This window comes from Mya arenaria, chromosome 13 (genome assembly GCF_026914265.1).
Source record: "Mya arenaria isolate MELC-2E11 chromosome 13, ASM2691426v1".
Taxonomy (NCBI): Eukaryota; Metazoa; Mollusca; class Bivalvia; order Myida; family Myidae; genus Mya; species Mya arenaria.
This window is the reverse complement of record NC_069134.1, coordinates 17,597,765-17,618,072: the sequence shown is the minus strand read 5'-3', so window position 1 is coordinate 17,618,072 and position 20,308 is coordinate 17,597,765. Positions and strand designations below refer to the sequence as shown.

At 34.6% G+C, this 20,308-nt stretch overlaps 1 protein-coding gene across 3 annotated transcripts; it reads right to left on the bottom strand.

Moving 5' to 3' along the window:
- Positions 1–8,407: 8,407 nt before the first annotated feature.
- On the bottom strand, positions 8,408–16,438 carry LOC128215591 (mitochondrial enolase superfamily member 1-like). 3 transcript variants are annotated; one of them, XM_052922303.1, is made up of 16 exons: positions 16,346–16,438; positions 16,076–16,184; positions 15,461–15,563; positions 14,427–14,542; positions 13,561–13,647; positions 13,189–13,215; positions 12,923–12,963; positions 12,737–12,768; positions 12,347–12,385; positions 11,800–11,882; positions 11,550–11,584; positions 11,270–11,357; positions 10,915–11,049; positions 10,449–10,620; positions 8,977–9,158; positions 8,408–8,757 (listed from the first exon to the last, which is right to left on the bottom strand). In XM_052922303.1, the coding sequence occupies exons 2-16, from the start codon at positions 16,160–16,162 to the stop codon at positions 8,629–8,631; spliced, it is 1,356 nt and encodes a 451-aa protein (XP_052778263.1). In that variant the 5' UTR covers positions 16,163–16,184; positions 16,346–16,438; the 3' UTR covers positions 8,408–8,628. The 3 variants fall into 3 exon arrangements, with proteins under 3 accessions (XP_052778263.1, XP_052778262.1, XP_052778261.1); XM_052922302.1 differs by lacking the exon at positions 15,461–15,563 and adding an exon at positions 14,975–15,077; XM_052922301.1 differs by lacking the exon at positions 15,461–15,563 and adding an exon at positions 14,811–14,913.
- Positions 16,439–20,308: the final 3,870 nt, after the last annotated feature.

Below are 20,308 nucleotides of genomic sequence, written 5' to 3'. Positions count from 1 at the left end.
TTGCACAATTAACAACCAATAATATAAAACGTTACTGGATGGTGTGGCAATATTGAAAGTACATTTTTTATATAAACAGATAGTTATTTACTAAAAAGGTAATGCTTTTGCTTAACTGATCTTATTTGATTGTTTAAAATTTGCACAGAGCTGGTCATTTTATGGGACTATCATTATAAGCTTCTTAGTATAGTGACTGTACATAACACTTATCCTTCATAGGCCTTGTAGCGATTGAATGTTTGATTATTATGCATGAAGTATGCATGCACTTAATTACCAAAAGGTATCAGAGAGACCTGAGACCTAAACTATTATGTAAGTAACGTAAAGAAACGCTTATGAGTCCCAAAGTTACATCTAGGGTCTGTTTTGCAACCTCAGTCGTATATAAAGGAGCAAAAAACTAAAGCTGCACTCTCACAGATTTACCGTTTTTACAACTTCTTTTATTTTTTGTCTTGTATGAGCAATTTTTTTGCGAAAATATCTGCAATCCAGTGAAAAAAGACTGCTGACAAAAGATCAGATCGCACATTGCATATTTCTGTTCCAAAATTAATGTTTTATGGCTAAAACCGTTCCTAACGGTTTAAGAAAAATGAATAAACATCAATTTTTGAACTTAAAAATAGAAATCTGCGATCGTAATTTTGTCAGCCGTCTTATATGACTGGTTTACATGTATTTCGCATATATTGGTTCATTCCAAGACAAAATATAATAAGTTGTCACAACGTTCAATCTGTGAGAGTGCTGCTTTAAGCTCAGGATATTATATGGTCACTTAAGTATGTAAAAATTCTAGGATATTCTAAAAAAAAGCCGTAAATTCACATTTTATGATAGCATGTTTGTTGAAAGTAAGTCGTAAAACATTTACTGTTTATCCGTTTAGCAAGTTAACTCATGATGGTGTGATAGCCAAAAGTAAAAATGTAAACAAATAATACGATCCCGGTTTGTAAAATCGGCGACAATATCAACAATACGTTAATACCTCAAGTGATCCATCTGCATGTTGGTTGTTACAGCTAGGCACATAACGAGGGCTCAACGCAATACTGTCGTAACTCCATTTTTCAAAATTGTTCGGGAGAAGGAAAAAACTCTCTTAATTTATTTTTGTTGGATATATTCTAAGTATTTGAACATAACAATGCTGTCCTGTATGTTAATTTTAAACTAAAAAAATATTTTATCTTCAGACATTGAACACAAAAGATGAATTTGATGAAAATTTGACTTACTACAGTTTTCCACCTCAAAAGTCAGATTTCATCAAAGTATATATTTATGCAACACTGTCGTAACTTGACTTACGACAGTTTTCCACCTGATATTATTTCAATTTGAGAGAATATATTTATGCAACACTGTAGCACTTTTTGTCTTTGTCATTATCAATGAGAAATATGGTTTATAACTAAACAGATAATAGACAACTTTTATGTATATTTTTTTGATAATTGTTACAACCACACAGTGCCTCACTTTTGAAATTGCTCATAATTAGAGTTGAATAGAGGTCTAACTTAACACTTAAATAATAGGAAAGGGTCAGGCTGTATGAGCTGTAAAACAATGAAGCAAAAATCAAAACAAAACTCAACATGACTGTATTACTTTTGAACATTTAATTACTCAAGTATTTAACTTGCGCAACAAGATTTTGTTCATCATGTGTTTAAAATTTAACAACAATGTTTGTTTGTATGTATTTATTTAGACCTTGCGGTCAGGGACAACCGGTGAAAGTGCAAGCACTTATTTCCAATGGGTGGTGGGATACGAGGAATTCTGGGTGTGATACCCTAGCTCTTTTTCGAAGAGACCCTTTGGTTCGTTTACGTGCTCAGTATAAAGCATCACTACACGGGGTACTTTCCTGGGTTAAACCAGTACTGTGTACACCACTTTTCCAAGCACTACCCTTTAAATGCCGAGCGTCAGGCAAGGGAGCTACTTGTACCAACTTTTAACGTCTTTCAGATTGACGTGGCCAGAGTCGAATCCACGACCTCCTGCTCTGTAGGCGCCTTAACCATTAGGCCACTGAGATGGTTTAAGCTTTAACAAAGCATAGATTTATCATTGAAACATAAATTCAAAACATCTATAATTAACATCATTTTTGCAAAGCTATAAAGCACTCTTTCAATACTATCATTCAATTTTGAAATAATGTTTATTTATTTATTTTATATTCTTTACTTTATAACGATCATTCCCATATAACTGACAGAAATTGGCAAATTTCTTAATAATTCCATCTGACTGCCCAATTAAATTTCATTTAAAAAAATCAGCAAAAATGTTTTGAAAATATCAGAAAAAATGACCTTCAAAGGAACCTTTAATGACAATATTGACCAAATATTTGGTTTGTTTCTACAAAGGGGAAGTTCTTATTCATATACTAGTACACAAGTTCACTTGTCCTAATAGTTCTACTCAACTGCTTCAAAAACTCTTCAGGTCATTACTAGAAAATATGTTTTAGCCAAAGCAGCATTATACCAAGTAAAACAGGAAAAACAAATTAACTATTGTTTTTCTGATGACTTTGAAAAACTATTTTCGGACTATACAATGTGCGGAAGGCATGTGTTTCAAGCATAAATACAAAACAATCCAGTTTCTTATTTGCGATGGCTACCCTGATTTTTGACACTGCGGTGTCATGTAGGAGTAGAAGGAAAAAGGGGAGGTGGACATCTGGAATGATTTGCTTTATGCACAAGCTTAACAAACCTGTTTATTGCATTGGTCGGTTTTTAAATTGGGCTTTGACTTTCATTAGCTAATGAAATTTCCCCTTTGTCAACAAGATAAGTCAATTGTATATCATCATCTTCCTTAAAAAACAACAACATCATCAACATCAGCATCATTGCCACCACCCCAATCAGCATCATAATCATTAACATTACCCACATCAACAGCATTGCAACCAACCACATCAGCATTATAACCATTTACACCTCCCCTATCAACAACATTTCCATCAACCACATCATCATCATGACCATTAACACCTCCCCTATCAACAGCATTTCCATAAACCACATCAGCAGCATAACCATTAACACCTCCCCTATCAACAGCATTTCCATCAACCACATCATCATCATAACCATTAACACCTCCCCTATCAACAGCATTTCCATCAACCACATCAGCAGCATAACCATTAACACCTCCCCTATCAACATCATTGCCATCAACCCATCAACAGCATTCCCACCAACATTATTCCCATCACCAACATTACTATCCATACCCCTTCCTTCAACATCACAACTCTCCAACTTCACCCCAATCAACATCACCATCATAAATATCAACATAATACCCATCAACATCAGATCCCTCAATATCATGCCCACCAATGTTGTCATTCATAATGTAAACTGTAACATCATCATTGTACCAGCTCTCACAAAGATTTACATTATTTCCACAAGCATCTCTATTCAAATCAAATGTTTGAAAGAATTCTGAACTGGTATTTAAGTCAGGCATTGCCTCATTTAGAAACAAGTCATCTAAAATGTAGCTGTCTGTGTCCTCATCATCTATAAAACCTCATTCTTCACTGCAAACTTCTGATACATCTGACACTTCCTGAGTCATGCCTTAGCAAACATGCTCATTAGCTAAATATGGTTTGCAAGTTATTTCTCCCTTCCCCATCTCACTAAACTCTGACCAACCTCAATCAGTATCTTCTTCAGTATTCATTTCATTTTGACTTTGAGTACTTCAAACGGTTCATTTCCACTTGTCCCAGACTCAAGAGACTCGGCTAACTGGTCAATAAACAATGCCATGCTCACAATATCTTCATGGCCTATCAGGACAGCTGACCCATCACATACTGGCATTCCTTTATTGGACCTACTATGGGGATCAAAAAAGAAGATGCTTTGTCTGCTTTTTATGATTGCGCATGTGTATGCGGGACTGGAACACCCCATAGAAAATATGCATTTGGAAAATCCAATTCTAATGTATCTGCTAGGTTATCTTTAAGAGACCAAAAGGGAACTTCGGTACTTTTTCTACCTAAAGTTCCATGTAGTGAATGTTCCTTTACAATGTTAACAAAGTCCAGCACATCAGGAATGTCATCTGTTGACCAGTACAGCCTTTTCAAATTAACATAACTATAAAATTTGTCACCCCTAAATAAAATTGTATCCATCGGTTTCTAATTCCAGTTTGTTGGTTGAAATGTATAGGATGTTACTAATGCGCACACCGACTTTGCTACACATTGTCTCCCTCTGCATAGAACACTTTGCTTCCTTGATGCCTAGTAGCTTTTGCTTGGAGCATGATGTGAAATCTTAAGATTGATAACAAAAAAATGGCAAGAACTTATTTGAATTAGCATTATTTGATTCCCAACCAAGTTCAGGGAGCAAAAATTCTTATCCAAATCACAATATTTTGCCTTTTTTCAACAAATATTATATTTCCAATACCACATTAAAAAGCTATTTTAACAACTACGGTATAGAAGTATTAGTAAGTCTCATTTATTTATCAAAATGCTTCCATAAATATCCTATAAGTTTGATAAGTAAGTTATGGAAAAAGTCAGTTTTATTAGGATAAGACTTCATTCACATGCTACTGCAATAACTTAAATCGCCTCAGAATATCAAACATTAAGGTAATCATTTAACTTCTTTGAACACAAGTTACAATACATAACTAGGATAAGGAATATTTCATAAGTACTTAAAAAACAAAACAAATAAAAACACTTAAACACTGTTATCTTCAGATGTGGCGTATTTAAATCTTCAAAATTCTTTGGATTTCATAATTTTTAACATGTAAATGTATATGTTTACTGCGGTTGTTTTCTTTTCTGAGAAAAGTGACATCACAGCACTATAACATCATAAGTTTGACATCATTTTGTTGAAATTCATTGAGTTACTACAGTGTTGCATATTTTTTTTAATCAAACTTGGCATAGTTTTCAGTGCAACACTGTATGTAACTCAAGTTACGACAGTGTTGCATAAATGAAAATAGTCAAATTAAGATACGACTTTTGGACAACTTTTCATTTTAAGTACTTAAAAATAAATATTTTTCAATTTTTTTTTATGACAGCTGAAAAAGCATGTGAAAAATGCAAAAACATCATTTTGTGAAAAAAATGGAGTTACGACACTATTGCGTTGAGCCCTTGATAAGCAAATATTCCATCGAGCAAAATCATAAATACAAGGTTAAATTTAAAATGTGCATCTTTTGAATTTGAGTTTCAATATGGGCCGTATTCCTATTTTTTGATAAATTAACATTTTTATTCTGCTGTCATCCATAAAGGCCTGCCGTATAAACATATTGATATCCCCGACATACACTGCATTTATAGGAGTTTATGTGATAATGTGCTATGGCTCTTAAAATGTTCTAATAAAGTTGCCCTTTTTTAATAATATTTTTTTAATGCGTGGAAATAAGTGTGACTCCAGAAAAAGTTCAAGGAAAAAAAAGACAATGAAAATACTAGTATACATGGTATAGCAGATACTACTTTTATAGGAGTCCGAAGACGCCGAAACATTTCGTACTACATCTCAAATATTGATTGTCACACTGTGGAAAAAGACATTTACGACTTATTTCAACTTAACGTTCGTATGTTCGATACTACGGAAAGAATGGCTCATCAACTAAAATAAACGTGCCAGAAGCTTGAGCCGTCCATCGATGATGACATGTTTTGGCCAGTTACTATTGATAAAAGATCATACCAATATGGATCGATTAGGTGCGGCAAATCGGGTGGAGCAAGTATGTACAAAACATGACTATCTAATTGTATAGGGTTGATTGAGAATATCTCCAGTGATATAATAAAGTATAGAAGTCAATTGTTTAAACTATGATATCGAAATTGCAGAAAAATACAATAAAGTATAAACAAATATTTTGTTTTAGTTGGGTGCAACCCATGCCGATAAAGTCGATAAAAAATAGAAAACCAACTCTTTAATCACTAGGCCATCAGTAAGTAGGAGGCAATCACACATTTTTCCAAACTCACCTTCAACAAGGCCATCAGTAGGTAATCGACTATCTATTAAATCTCCAAACTCGCCTTCAACAAGACCATCAGTAAGTAAGGAGCAATCTCACGCATCTCCAAACTCACGAACAACAAAGTCATCAGAAAGTGAGTGACCATATCACACATCTCCAAACTCACATTTCAACATTTCCTTTTGTATTTATGTGAAAGCGAGATAGTTACATGTTTTCAAATGACCAAAAAGCTTAAAGTTTACTGTGTTGTCGGCTAATAGTTGGTCATAGCTTTTGTTAACTGTTATGATTTTGCCTCCAACAATTAAAAAAGTTTATCTGAACTTAACCTTGCGATGATTGAATTAATCCGAATGCAAACGAAATAAAAGAATTTTTTTTTTACAAATAAAGCAATGATGCATATTCACTTTCAATGCTGCACAGTTATCAAACCTCTTTAAAACAGTTTCAAGTAGACAACACAGACAATTTCCTGGCTCTAATGGGCCAGAATGTCCGCTCATTTGTGGACGCCATAAAAGGGTATATTTAGTTCATACACTCTATATTTACACATCAACTTTCATTCCTAAAATGAACTGCCTTTCGGCAATTGCGATTATCATCCGATGAACGCAACGTCTTCGGATATGTTCTGATCGTGAGTCATAGCATAACAATAAACATGAAAATTGAAAATGTTTATCTTTTTATTGTTTGGATTGAGTCAGCAAGCCCTGAAGAAAAAACTTCATCAACATTTTACAAAGTGTTGATTTATCATATGTTAAATGCATTGTTGTCATTAGTCTTTCAATTTTACCTGTAAAAGTGATTACAAGTGGTTGATCTTTTCGCGCGTTATTGTAACGTAATTTGATCAACTGTTTCCGTTTACGGTCGGGTCGTTCTTTAAAGAAAATTAGAAAGAAATTACTGTAAAGATTTCTTAGATGAAATGAAGTATTTTTTTATCAATTCTTGAATGAAGTAATGAGTTATTGGTGTAAATGTATGAACGCAGTTGGGCTGGTTATAGTGTGTGGAGTCAGAAGAACTACACGCGTACCAAACCAACTGCGTTTATATCCCCGATAATGACATCAATCCGGCAATTTATTACTTAATTTCTCCACAGTATTATAAGACCAATGATCTACCATAGAAAAGCAATGTGGCTTTTCAGGATGTCCAATTCTTTTGTTCATGGTGACATACACATGTATGTGAAATGTAAAGTGGTCAGCATAAAATTTAAAAAAAAAATAGTTTTTGACTTCACAGAAAATGCATACCAAACAATATACGTGCATACAACTTGTCTGCCAGATATGTCAGCTGAGATTCTTAACCTTCTAGTTTATATTGAGGAGTTTATATCTCCAGCTCAAGAAAGTTATTGAATCTTTTTTTTCATTTTAATTTCACACTTATCCAAAAACTGATAAAACACATTCGATCAAGCTTCTAAAGAATTTGCTTCAGTATCTTTGTTTCCCTACTTAATAGTTATGTTTTGAAATAAAAACTATTTGTATATTTAAAAATCCCTAAACGTATTGATTTGAAATAAAAAACTTTGAATATTTCAAAATCCCAATTTATTTGATTTTTTCAAAGAATATTTGTCTTCAGTTGCCCTTTCCTTTTCCTGCATATTATTTGTCAAATATTAACGGGAATGTTTTATTCTATATTTCACTGTTGTCTGTGCGCTGTTTCAGAGGGTAGATACTCACATTCCACCCTACATCTTTCAGCAGTTCAGGACACAATATGCCTCACAGTGTGTGGAACATATCCTCCAACTTGAACCACTAGAGGGTTGAGCTTATTTCCTGGATCTTAAAAGGCTTCGACTAAGTTGGCAAGCGCATGGACTAGTGCTGAATTTAGATGTCTTATACCTTGGACTACTTAATCATACAATGACGAACTGTGATACTCTCATATATTACTGCCTTATTTACAAATCTAGTATGGTTGTACAAACTGTATTGATGTGGGTACACGTCTCCATTTTACTGTTTGAATGATAACATACGTGTGTGCTGTAGACATTGAAGTATAGAGAAATTAGTGTTCCTTGTTTTGTGCAATACATTATTACTTTGACTATGTATGTTATTTTGTGTTATGAACTTTATTGAATTGCACATTAGGATGATATACATGTATATTTATCAAAATTTAAAAGAACTACATGTACACTGTATGCACCAGACCATATTGTTATTGTTCTCATGATTGTGAATAAAAGAAAACAAATAATAATATCTTAAAAACGTTTATTCTTCAAATTACTTATAAAAGATGATAAACTTGTATGTACATGTTACTAAATGTATTATCTGATTTTCTAAATCTATGCGTCAATTATCTGTTATTAAGCAAAATCCTGTGTATGTGAACCGATAATAAAGAAGGATAATAATAAGATCTATAACACCATTTTTTTTAAATGACCAGAAGAGGACAATCAAAACAAACACTAAAATAAATATAGTTATGTTAATATTATTAATAGTAAGATTATTTCTATCATTAGTTCCTGCATTCTCCACCTTCAGTCTAATTATCCTCATGATCGTGATCCCTCTTAAAGAGCCCTTTCTCAAATAGATCTAGCCAGGCGGAACCGTCTGGATATTCATACGCCTTCTGAACATCGGGCACAATACCAACAAGGAAACCTGGGGCCTGGAAATAAAACACATGCACTACAGAAACAAGTCCTGAATACAAAAACTGATCTGTTATTGTGAAATTACATACAACAAAAAAGTATCAGTTCTTCATTTGATCTTTCTTATGGCAGTATACAGTACATGTATTATTAGGTAGTTTCGGTAAAAATAAGTTTAGAAAAAACATAGGTCTCTATTGTAAGTAACTTCTATATTATACAAATAAACGAACCTGTGGTGGCATGTAGTGTCCATCCCTGACCTTGACGGGGGCACACATTTCCTTGTGTAGGTGGTCCGCAAACTCGGTCATCCTGTTCTCCAGGGATCCCGAACAGCGGATATAGTCGAAGAAGGAGTAGTGCTGTACCAGCTCACATAGGCCGACACCTCCCGCATGGGGGCAAACTGGCACTGAAGTAAAAAAACAGCCACAAAATGTTACGTGTTCTCTGAATCTTTGGAGAGCTCTTCGATTGATTTGAGAATGTCCCTTTTTAAGCGCTCTCTAAATAAATGTAGATATCATCAAATATTTAAGTGTCTGTTGATGTGGCATTCGGTACACCTCACGCGTCTATCTGGCAAAACAGTAAGACGTTTACGCAATACACTGTATAATGTCAAATAAGACCTTATCGTCCTCCCATTGCCGACAACTAGGTACCTCGTTCACTGCTCAAGGCATGCAGGCGTCTACTTAGCAAAACTGTTGGGCGTGTATGCAATAATATAGTTATCGTATGTATAAGACTTGAGAAACCTACCATTAATAGTACTTATCGCATGTATGAGACTTGAGATATCTACCATTGATAGTACTGTTCGCATGTAAAATACTTGAGATACCTACCATTGGTGGTACTTATCGCATGCATAAGACTTGAGATATATATCATTGATAGTACGTATAGCATGTAAAAGACTTGAGATACCTACCATTGGTGGTACTGATCGTATGTATAAGACTTGAGATATCTACCATTGATAGTACGTATCGCATGTATAAGACTTGAGATACCTATCATTGATAGTACTTATCGCATGCATAAGACTTGAGATACCTATCATTGATAGTACTTATCGCACGTATTAGACTTGAGATACCTACCATTGATAGTACTTATAACATGCCTAAGACTTGAGATACCGATCATTGATAATACATCTAATATGCATAAGACTTGAGATACCTATCGTTAATAATACATCTCGCATGCATAGGACTTGAGATACCTACCATTGATAGTGCTGATAGTATGTATAAGACTTGAGATACCTACCATTGATAATACTGATCGTATGTATAAGACTTGAGATACCTACCATTAATAGTACTGATCGTATGTATAAGACTTGAGATACCTACCATTGATAGTACTGATCGTATGTATAAGACTTGAGATACCTATCATTGACAGTACTGATCGTATGTATAAGACTTGAGATACCTACCATTGATAGAACTGATCGTATGTATAAGACTTGAGATACCTACCATTGATAGAACTGATCGTATGTATAAGACTTGAGATACCTACCATTGATAGTACTGATCGTATGTATAAGAGTTGAGATATCTACCATTGACAGTACTGATCGTATGTATAAGACTTGAGATACCTGCTATTGATAGTACGTTCACCCCTCAAAGTCTACCTCCATTTATACAATGAAGTATCATGTAAGACCTGAAATTCCTACCATTAAACTTAGCTGCCATAAGGATGACAGTTAGGACCTCGTTCACCCCTCCAAGCCTGCATGCGTCTATCTGGCAAAACTGTAGGGCGTTGGCTTGTAGGAACTGCTTGAACATCACCCGGTTCTGACACATCTCCCCCGTCGCCACTCCGATTCCAAGAGGGTTCAAAGCCTAAATTAGCAATTGAAAATTTCTTTCACGGAAAGTTACTAACAATGCATTTTGGTTAAATTAAATATTCTCATTAACACTTCAAATTGTAGGAAAATCATGTCGATTACCCAGATTAATAAATACATGTAGTTCATAATTTCATACTGCATACGTAGCACCTATGTATAGTCATAAGATATAGTCATAAGACTATTAAATAGTTTATTAACAGAGGCTTGAATGGGACAATGTCCTTCAAGTCCAATCAAACAGTCACATATTATGATTAATTTCAACACACATTTAACCAACCTTAGCTATAGCAGCATGACCAAGGATGTCATCTGGGCTGGTAGGCTCCTCTATCCACAGCGGCTTGTATGGGGCTAGTGCCGTCATCCAGTCTATAGCGTCCTGGACACCCCAAACCTGATTGGCGTCCACACACTGGAGAGCCGAGGGTTTTGTTTATTACGGAATGCGTACACACTTACCAACAGGCAGAAAAGTTTGTTAACAATTTACTACCACGCAACATTGGATGACCACCCCCTCACCCAGAACAGAAAACTATACAGCATACAACTGGTTAGGGTGGTTTGGAACCCAACACACACACACTGATCCTGATACCTCGACATCACTTAAAAAAGACAGAGAAGTGTACCCATATTCTGTCTGGTCCTATAACCTTCCTGAAGATGGCTGCCCTGCGGATATCGTCCTGCAGGTCCTTCCCTACCTTCATCTTGAACCTGGAAATACATGGTCGTCGTATACGTTGGATTGTAATAATTAAACATTGATAGGTCAGCAAACTTTATTATAAACTTACAACATCAAACCTTTTAAAACACTTTCGGTTGGAAGCAAATGTTAACTTGAACATTTGTCTCTCGTTATACCGGTTCTGATTATATAGATTTTTACTCGTAACATGTACTGACCTTGAAAATCCTTGACTCATGGCCTCTGTAGCAAGCTAAAAGGTTAAAAAAAAATGAATTTCTTTATCATTTACTTGTTAATGGCTAAACATTGTATATTTCATGCGCACAATAACAGACGAATATTTTTATATAATTATTATCAAGGCATCTTCAATTTTTAAATAGAAAGAATCATGACATAATTATCATGTATTACCATAGTTATTATTATTTTTATTATTATTATTATTATATGTAACAAGCTTACCTTGGTGATTTTCTCGTCACTGTAGCCCAGCCACCCACAAGAGGTGGTATAAATTGGGTAGCCTGTCTTCAACATCTCAGCCTCTGGGAAACAAGGCGATATAAAAAGATGTTGAAATAGTGTTGTACAATGTACATGCATGATTTGATTTTGAAACTTGCACCATTAAAACAATCACAGTGTCAGAAGCGAGTCACCGTATAAGCTTCAACGCTTTCTTCGCAATTATGTCGTGATTATTAACTTTGTTTTGTACTTAAATCGCAAGACTACTTTTCCTTAAGTATAGCGCCGGATGATGCTCAAACATTTTATACCTGGGAAGTGAATGGGTTTTATTGAAATAAATATGGTTTAAACCAGTTGTCTGACTGGGTTCCATTGCATTTTGAACAAAGTTAAGGTCTTTTGCCAATATTGATATCAATAAATACCAATGTTTTTGGAATTAAACTGTCACAATGAAATGTTCAGGTAATTTGATTAGTATTTCAATTATGTTTTGATAAACAATTCAATGCTTGACACTATCAGAAACTTCTTGTACCTCTTTTGTCTTTCGTAGCATCCTTCTTCTTCAGCATAGCTAAAATGAAACCAATCACCATTTTGTCGTTTACGAATATTTCACAGTTATACACAGCAAAACTTTAAAGAATTCCATTTATATTGACTCTTCTTTTGCTAATGATACACGACTTTTCAAGACTTTCATTATATTCACTATAGAGAAAAACATCAGCTAAATCATACATGCAAATGTGGCTTATATGTTAAATCGAATTTGTTGGTGTCATTCCCCTTGTATAGGTAATCGCATGTTTATCTAGATTATCTTCGACATTCCATACTGCCATTAGTCAGTCATAAAAACAAACTGAGAAATACAGGTTAACTTTCTGAAGTGCCTAATCTGAACATCGAAAAATGGAATTACCAACTGCTTCATCTTTTGTAAGGACGTCTTCTCTGAAAAAGATAATAATATATTGGCAATAATATAGCTAAAAATATATTTCAAACGTACTATTTGCTAGCTCAAATAAATCAACATTTATGTGCAAAAATACATTTAATGTATATTACATTATGACGCTATATATATATATATATCATGACTTACATGTAACTAAAGTCTAGACAGTTGACCAACTTTTCTGGTTCCTACAAGAGAAATATATAAGAAAGAAAACTTCACAAATAACTGATTGTCTCCATATTTTTATAACATGTGAATTATTTTACTTCTCCTTAATTCTCGTTTTAAAAAATCCCGAATAATCCATTGATGAACAGCTTTATTAGGCATGCAACATATAAACATATTTATATTTTATTTATTTTAGTAATCCTCATTTACATTTTTAAGGAAATAATATCAAATTTTACCATATCAACAAGCATCTTCCACAGTGGCTGAAAAATGTTATATTTTTCATTTATAGTTTTCAATATTTTGATAATAGTCCTACCGTGTAATTAATAAAAAAGCCCGAATGATATAAAAATAGTTTAGCTACGCTGATATAAGGGCCAGTTGAACTGTCATTGGTGACTATGTGTACCGATATTAATGTTATTATCTTGAACGCAATTCCATTGAATATCTTAAACAGTATTCTATTTCGAGATTATTTGAAACCATAATATATAACGTTTCCGAAGACAAAAACAATTTTATATCTATATAATATATAGCAATTTCTCAAAATTGTTTCCTTTTAAAACGACAGGCAAGAAACTAAATATTGTGCGGCGTACCTTTCCCTCCATTTTTGCCCAGAGGTCCCACAGTGCATTGACCACAGCCGCTGTAGCCAGGTGGGTCACACCCTTCTCCGGGCCTATCTGAATACAAACGCAATTTATTAAATATATCAAAATTCTTTGGAAGCATTATTTTAATTGTCATAACAATACTCCTATGGGTGAACAGAATATTCAGCCCAAGAACTAGATATTATCATCACCAATACTTCATTCATGATCATTCTTCTTCTAATACTTGAAATATCATGGAATATAAGTAGTGCTTATTGTTCACTGTAGTATTTGTTCCAGTTCCTGCAAATAATGAAATAATGGAGTGCACCCCAATGGCGTTTGGCCATTCCGAGTTAACTCCAACATTGATTTCTGAACAATAGTCTTACATATATATATATGTGTGTGTGTGTATTCTGTTTGTTGTCTTGTGGGTATCTTGTGAAATGTCCATTTGGCTCCTACAGGCATTTATCAAATCAAAGTATGTTTTTGATGATCCGCTTATCCTGCATCTAGTTCACGTTTTAAATAGTCTTACATCGAAACAGTTTGAAATGTGAACACAATGGTAAGACATCATTCGTGAGAGCTCTGTTGTTCATTCTCTATTTTGTCGAAAGGCGTAAGTAACGCTTTTGAAAATAGTCTAATATTATTATTTCAGGTTTAGATTTGATAAAACTGTGTTTAAATGTTATCTGCCAGTTAATGTTTTGTTTTGTTTTAAAATCATTTCTAACAAAACATCTGTGAGTATCTTCGAATACCGCTGGAACATGGGTTATCAGTTAGCAGATCTATGTGATCAATCTCTTAAAACACAGTAACAAAAATGACCATTATGTATAACGAATCCTTACCCATCTGAACTGTGAATCACAAGTTATCTCATGCCAGTATGCTCCGAAGTTGTTGAAAATGTCGTCTAGCCTTCGACCAACCACTCTATTCTTCATAGTATCAGCAGCAAAACATACTGGGAATGAACAATGAACACTGTGGATGAAAGGGATATAATTGTAGTAGCAAATCATATGCAATACAAGTCAAAACAAAAGCAAAGCACCGTAGACGGACACTTTACGCTTTCCGCAATAACTCCTCAAAAAGATTAGCTTGCTTACCATATGCATACCAATTTTAATCAATATTATCAATTATTCAGTAAGAGGGTCAATCAATACTTGGGTACCTTTTCACAAATAGATAAAAAAGTTGAATAAACCGCATGCATAAATGCGTACCAATTTCACTTCCCTTGCCAACCGTGAATGTGGTGCCAATGCCCTGAAGGTCCGAGTCGGTTTCAAGGATAATGTACGGACAGGAGTAGTCCGGAGCATCATGCTTTGTGAAAACAGAAGCGTTAAAAGCAAGGTTGTCTGGTTGTAATACACGGGTAACGTACCTACTTCACTGCCCTTCCCGGCGGTGAATGTGCTACCAATGCCTTGCAAGTGGCCATCGGTCTCAAGTATAATATAAGGGCAGGAATAGTCAGGGCTATCATGCTGAGTTAGAAATAATGACACAATTAAACCTACACAAAATCACCGCAAGCACATGCCTGCACTGAACAATTGCAGAAATGAAGCGGAAAATAATCATAGTTTTATATGTCTCTTCCTTATTGCCATTTAGAATATTTCGGTTTTACCAATCACCTTTCTTTCAGGTCCAAATAAATATTAAAGCTTTTTTTAGACATTTTTTGCAATGCACGAGTCAATCGGATATTATCGGTTAAGGATCTTGTGATGAAAATAATAGTTCTTGTTCTTAACAAGTATTAAAGCTGCTGCTTAACATTGCAATTTCTGCAAGTAAAGGTGGACAATTAGTAAGGCTTTGAGTATTTAGGGAGTAGGCAAGGTTTTTCCTGCGGCTGATATACCTATCTCAGTGCCGCGCCCGCACGTGAAAGTGGTTCCTGTGCCCTGAAGGTCACCGTCAGTCTCCAGTATGACATAGGCAACGGAATGGTCAGGGGCTGTGTGCTGACAAGCATTCAAAACTTCATTTGGTTTCACATTAAAACTAGATGTACATTAGTATCACTTATTGTTTAGTTTTGATTGTCATCTTTTTGTTGAAAAATGGATAGGAGTCAGTGTAAAGATAAATCAAACGTTTTCGGACATAGATATTTTCTGTTTCATTTTCGTCAAACCCAATACGAATAAGCATAGTCATTTTATCTTGACTGTTGAGTTAAGATATATTAGATAAGAATATGCTTGTGCATCACAGTAATCCAAAAATCTAGTGGCCGTTTTGCCAAGAGTCCAACGAAAGTTTTTCGTATGTTTTTTTTTTAAACAGTTTCATCATTTTTGGTCATTTGCTCATAGGAATAAGTTAGCCCTAGGTATAGGAACGAAATGCACGAGTGTTAACAAAATGGCGGCTGTTTTGGGTGCATTCAATGATCGACGACGCGCATTAAATATCTTACTTTGCACAATCACCCAAATAATTTCAAGTGTTTTATATGCAAATTATATCCTACCATGGCATCGGACCCGTCCTTTTCCAGCGATGTGGGAAAGCGGATGTCCTTCACATGCATGGCCGTGATCTTCGTTGGCCGAGACATATTCGAGTTCTAGTACGTCTTGCTATAGGTAACAATATGTAAATTAAAAAAAAAAACACCTTTCATTAACCATTTTGCAAATTGTCCTTTAATCACGGCATAAATATGTATTAACATAAAGATAAATGAAAAGAATGTTTAAAAGAAAAAGAATTTCATAGTTAACAGTTATTCTGTTATTACCTTCTTCAAAAAAACTATCGAATTCCTGTATCAAGAAATACACTGCACATTAATTCCAATGTATCTAGGTGTATAAATCTTAAATCACAGACCAACACAAAGATAATAAGATGTTAAGTATTCAAACTCACATTTCTGCCTTTCACTATCTCGACAGATGCCAGTTCCCATAATGAGTCCTCTTTCAGGGTCATTTAAATTATAGGCCACTTTGCACTTAATACTCAATGACCACTAGTACTTACAGTGTTACGTTAGATATATAAACCACACACAATTCACAATCAAATGTATTAGTCTATTTTTAATATTCATATATCTAGTTATTTCCCCACATTTATCTTTTGAAAATGAACGGTGCAATTTTGTTATAATAAGTGTTGTAAAATAATTTAACATAGCTAAGGTTAAGTTAATGTTGATTTTTCTATCATTAAATCTAGAATATAGGCATGATATATAATTCATGCTATAAAACAAATAAGACAAACACTTATACATTTTTTTTTATAATTAAAAGTGCTTAGCTATTACTGAATGATCAACGTAACATTTTTATGACGCCCACTAGACAAAGGGGGAGGATGTAATTTGGTTTCATGCAAACATTAAGTGAGAAAAATGTTTCATGGTAAACAAAAATTGCGGATTTCGAATGATATGTACCGGTTTCAATTTTTGCCGGGTAGGTGAACTTTTTCTTTAAATTTTGAAAAAAATGTATGCGTCCAGTATATGGCGAAAAACATGTTCTTCGATCGACATCTTAGTTTGGTATTATAACTTTTGAGATAGAAATGTTATTGAACAAATTGTGGCCTACGAGGCAATGTTTACAAATAATCGTGTTAATTTTATCCACATTTCCTCGTATTTTCTCGGCAAATAGGGCATATCTGTGCATGTTGTAACTGTGCTTGCATGTATATATTCCTATTTTCCAAACTTCATGGTCACTTGACAGTACACGTTTCCTTACAAAAATTTTCTGCCTTACCCTCCACTCCCCACTTTGTTTATTGCAAGCACATTACAATAATACAATTAAAATAACAAGAATAAGCCCAATAGTCGACCATTCAAAAATATTCCCTAGCCCATTAGTCGACCATTCAAAAATAATCCCTAGCCCATTAGTCGACTATTCAAAAATAAGCCCTAGCCCATTAGTCGACCATTCAAAAATAATCCCTAGCCCATTTGTCTACCATTCAAAAATAAGCCCTAGCCCATTTGTCGACCATTCAAAAATAAGCCCTAGCCCATTAGTCGTCTAATCAAAAATAAGTCCTAGCCCATTTGTCGACCATTCAAAAATAAGCCCTAGCCCATTAGTTGATCATCTAAAAATAATCCCTAGCCCATTAATCGACCATTCAAAAATAAGTCCTAGCCCATTAGTCGACCATTCAAAAATAATCCCTAGCCCATTAGTCATCTATTCAAAAATAAGCCCTAGCCCATTAGTTGATCATCTAAAAATAATCCCTAGCCCATTAATCGACCATTCAAAAATAAGTCCTAGCCCATTAGTCGACCATTCAAAAATAAGCCCTAGCCCATTTGTCTACCATTCAAAAATAAGTCCTAGCCCATTAGTCGACCATTCAAAAATAAGCCCTAGCCCATTAGTCGTCTAATCAAAAATAAGTCCTAGCCCATTTGTCTACCATTCAAAAATAAGCCCTAGCCCATTTGTCTACCATTCAAAAATAAGTCCTAGCCCATTAGTCGACCATTCAAAAATAAGCCCTAGCCCATTAGTCGTCTAATCAAAAATAAGTCCTAGCCCATTTGTCTACCATTCAAAAATAAGCCCTAGCCCATTAGTCGACCATTCAAAAATAAGCCCTAGCCCATTAATCGACCATTCAAAAATAAGCCCTAGCCCATTAGTCGACCATTCAAAAATAATCCCTAGCCCATTAGTCATCTATTCAAAAATAAGTCCTAGCCCATTTGTCGACCATTCAAAAATAAGTCCTAGCCCATTAATCGACCATTCAAAAATAAGCCCTAGCCCATTAGTCGTCTAATCAAAAATAAGCCCTAGCCCATTAATCGACCATTCAAAAATAAGTCCTAGCCCATTTGTCGACCATTCAAAAATAAGTCCTAGCCCATTTGTCTACCATTCAAAAATAAGCCCTAGCCCATTAGTCGTCTAATCAAAAATAAGTCCTAGCCCATTTGTCGACCATTCAAAAATAAGCCCTAGCCCATTAGTTGATCATCTAAAAATAATCCCTAGCCCATTAATCGACCATTCAAAAATAAGTCCTAGCCCATTAGTCGACCATTCAAAAATAATCCCTAGCCCATTAGTCATCTATTCAAAAATAAGTCCTAGCCCATTTGTCGACCATTCAAAAATAAGTCCTAGCCCATTTGTCGACCATTCAAAAATAAGTCCTAACCCATTTGTCGACCATTCAAAAATAATCCCTAGCCCATTTGTCGACCATTCAAAAATAAGCCCTAGCCCATTTGTCTACCATTCAAAAATAAGCCCTAGCCCATTTGTCTACCATTCAAAAATAAGCCCTAGCCCATTTGTCGACCATTCAAAAATAAGCCCTAGCCCATTTGTCGACCATTCAAAAATAAGCCCTAGCCCATTTGTCTACCATTCAAAAATAAGCCCTAGCCCATTTGTCGACCATTCAGCTCTTTTAGGAGCTGTGTATAGAAAAGAGCTAATGACACTTCCGAGCTAGAGCAAAAGTACGGATATCACCATAAAACGTAAGTATGACTCGTTATTTTATCTAATAACACAATTATGGGGCTTATTTGAGAAATCGGGGAATGCAGTGCCATATAAATATGTTTAATCTTCACACGTATTTCGGTTATTTAGTTAAACTTATTGTTCATGGATTATAAAACCGATTCTCCCATCAAACGCATGCATGTTTACAAACGAAAGTAGATCATTTTCACCAATTTTCAGCTGAATTTCACTTAAGAAGCTTACATTTAAGATAAAGATCAGTATTATTGAGTGTTTTTATTTTGTTGGGAAGTCACACGACATCAAAGACATTCGTTTGACAAATCATCCACTTTTCCTCGATTGTGACGAAACTGGCAAGGTTTCAAATTTTTTGCCAGAATGAAATTTTGCAAATCGAAATTTTGGATATCCAAAATAGCAAGCATTTTTTTCCCCCATAAAAGTATCATCCAAATACCTCATTCGAATATTGAGCTGAGGTGGGGAGACCTTTGTACGTTTTATGGAGGAAGCACTTTTTTAACATTTTGGTTTTATATCAGTGAAATTGACTTCAAAACCATTGAACCAAATTTCAACACAGGAAGACAAACATCCCAAACAATTTAAACAACACAATTTATTAATAAATTGTTTACAAAATGAAGTTCAAATAAGTTGCGCTAAAATTTAAATGCATAGAATAGAGAATAATGCCAAAACGTTTACAAAATGCTTTGACTTATCCTTATGTTTTTAATGTCATCATACTTAAATCCGCATGAAATATTGAACGGATGGCAATTACTTACATCAAAAAAATATTAAGAATATTGACCGTAAAATTATTTTCTATTACAATTCCAACGTGTGTTTAAGTTCTAGTAGCATCGTAACTAACATTGGTCCATACAATTCGAAAGGCAATTAAATCAGTGTGTGTTTTCACATGATAATTGACGTCACAGATGCTACGTCGGAAGGCTAGATTTTGCTTCGAACGAAGACTTAAAACAAAGATAACTTTTCCTTTTCTTCACCATTTTAAATGAACGGGCAGTCTATTCCGCTTAATGAGCCCCGCCTCCGTTTTATAACTAGAGTTTGATTAGGTGATTAGTTTGCTCAAACACTTCGACAAACCTGTTTTAAAAATGATGTTTTGACAGTGCTCAATCAAACTCTAGTAGAAGACCGAATGCAGTGATTGGCAAGCGACGTAGACTGCGCCCAAGTTCACTAAATAT

What these genes read in the sequence shown, in the direction of transcription:
- LOC128215591 (XM_052922303.1), bottom strand. Translation starts at nt 16,162, where the DNA reads ATGTCTCGGCCAACGAAGATCACGGCCATGCATGTGAAGGACATCCGC. An exon ending in GTCATGCTGCTATAGCTAAG is followed by an intron (nt 10,621 to 10,914) that starts GTTGGTTAAATG and finishes TTGCTAATTTAG; the next exon opens with GCTTTGAACCCTCTTGGAAT. An exon ending in GACACTACATGCCACCACAG is followed by an intron (nt 8,758 to 8,976) that starts GTTCGTTTATTT and finishes TTTTATTTCCAG; the next exon opens with GCCCCAGGTTTCCTTGTTGG.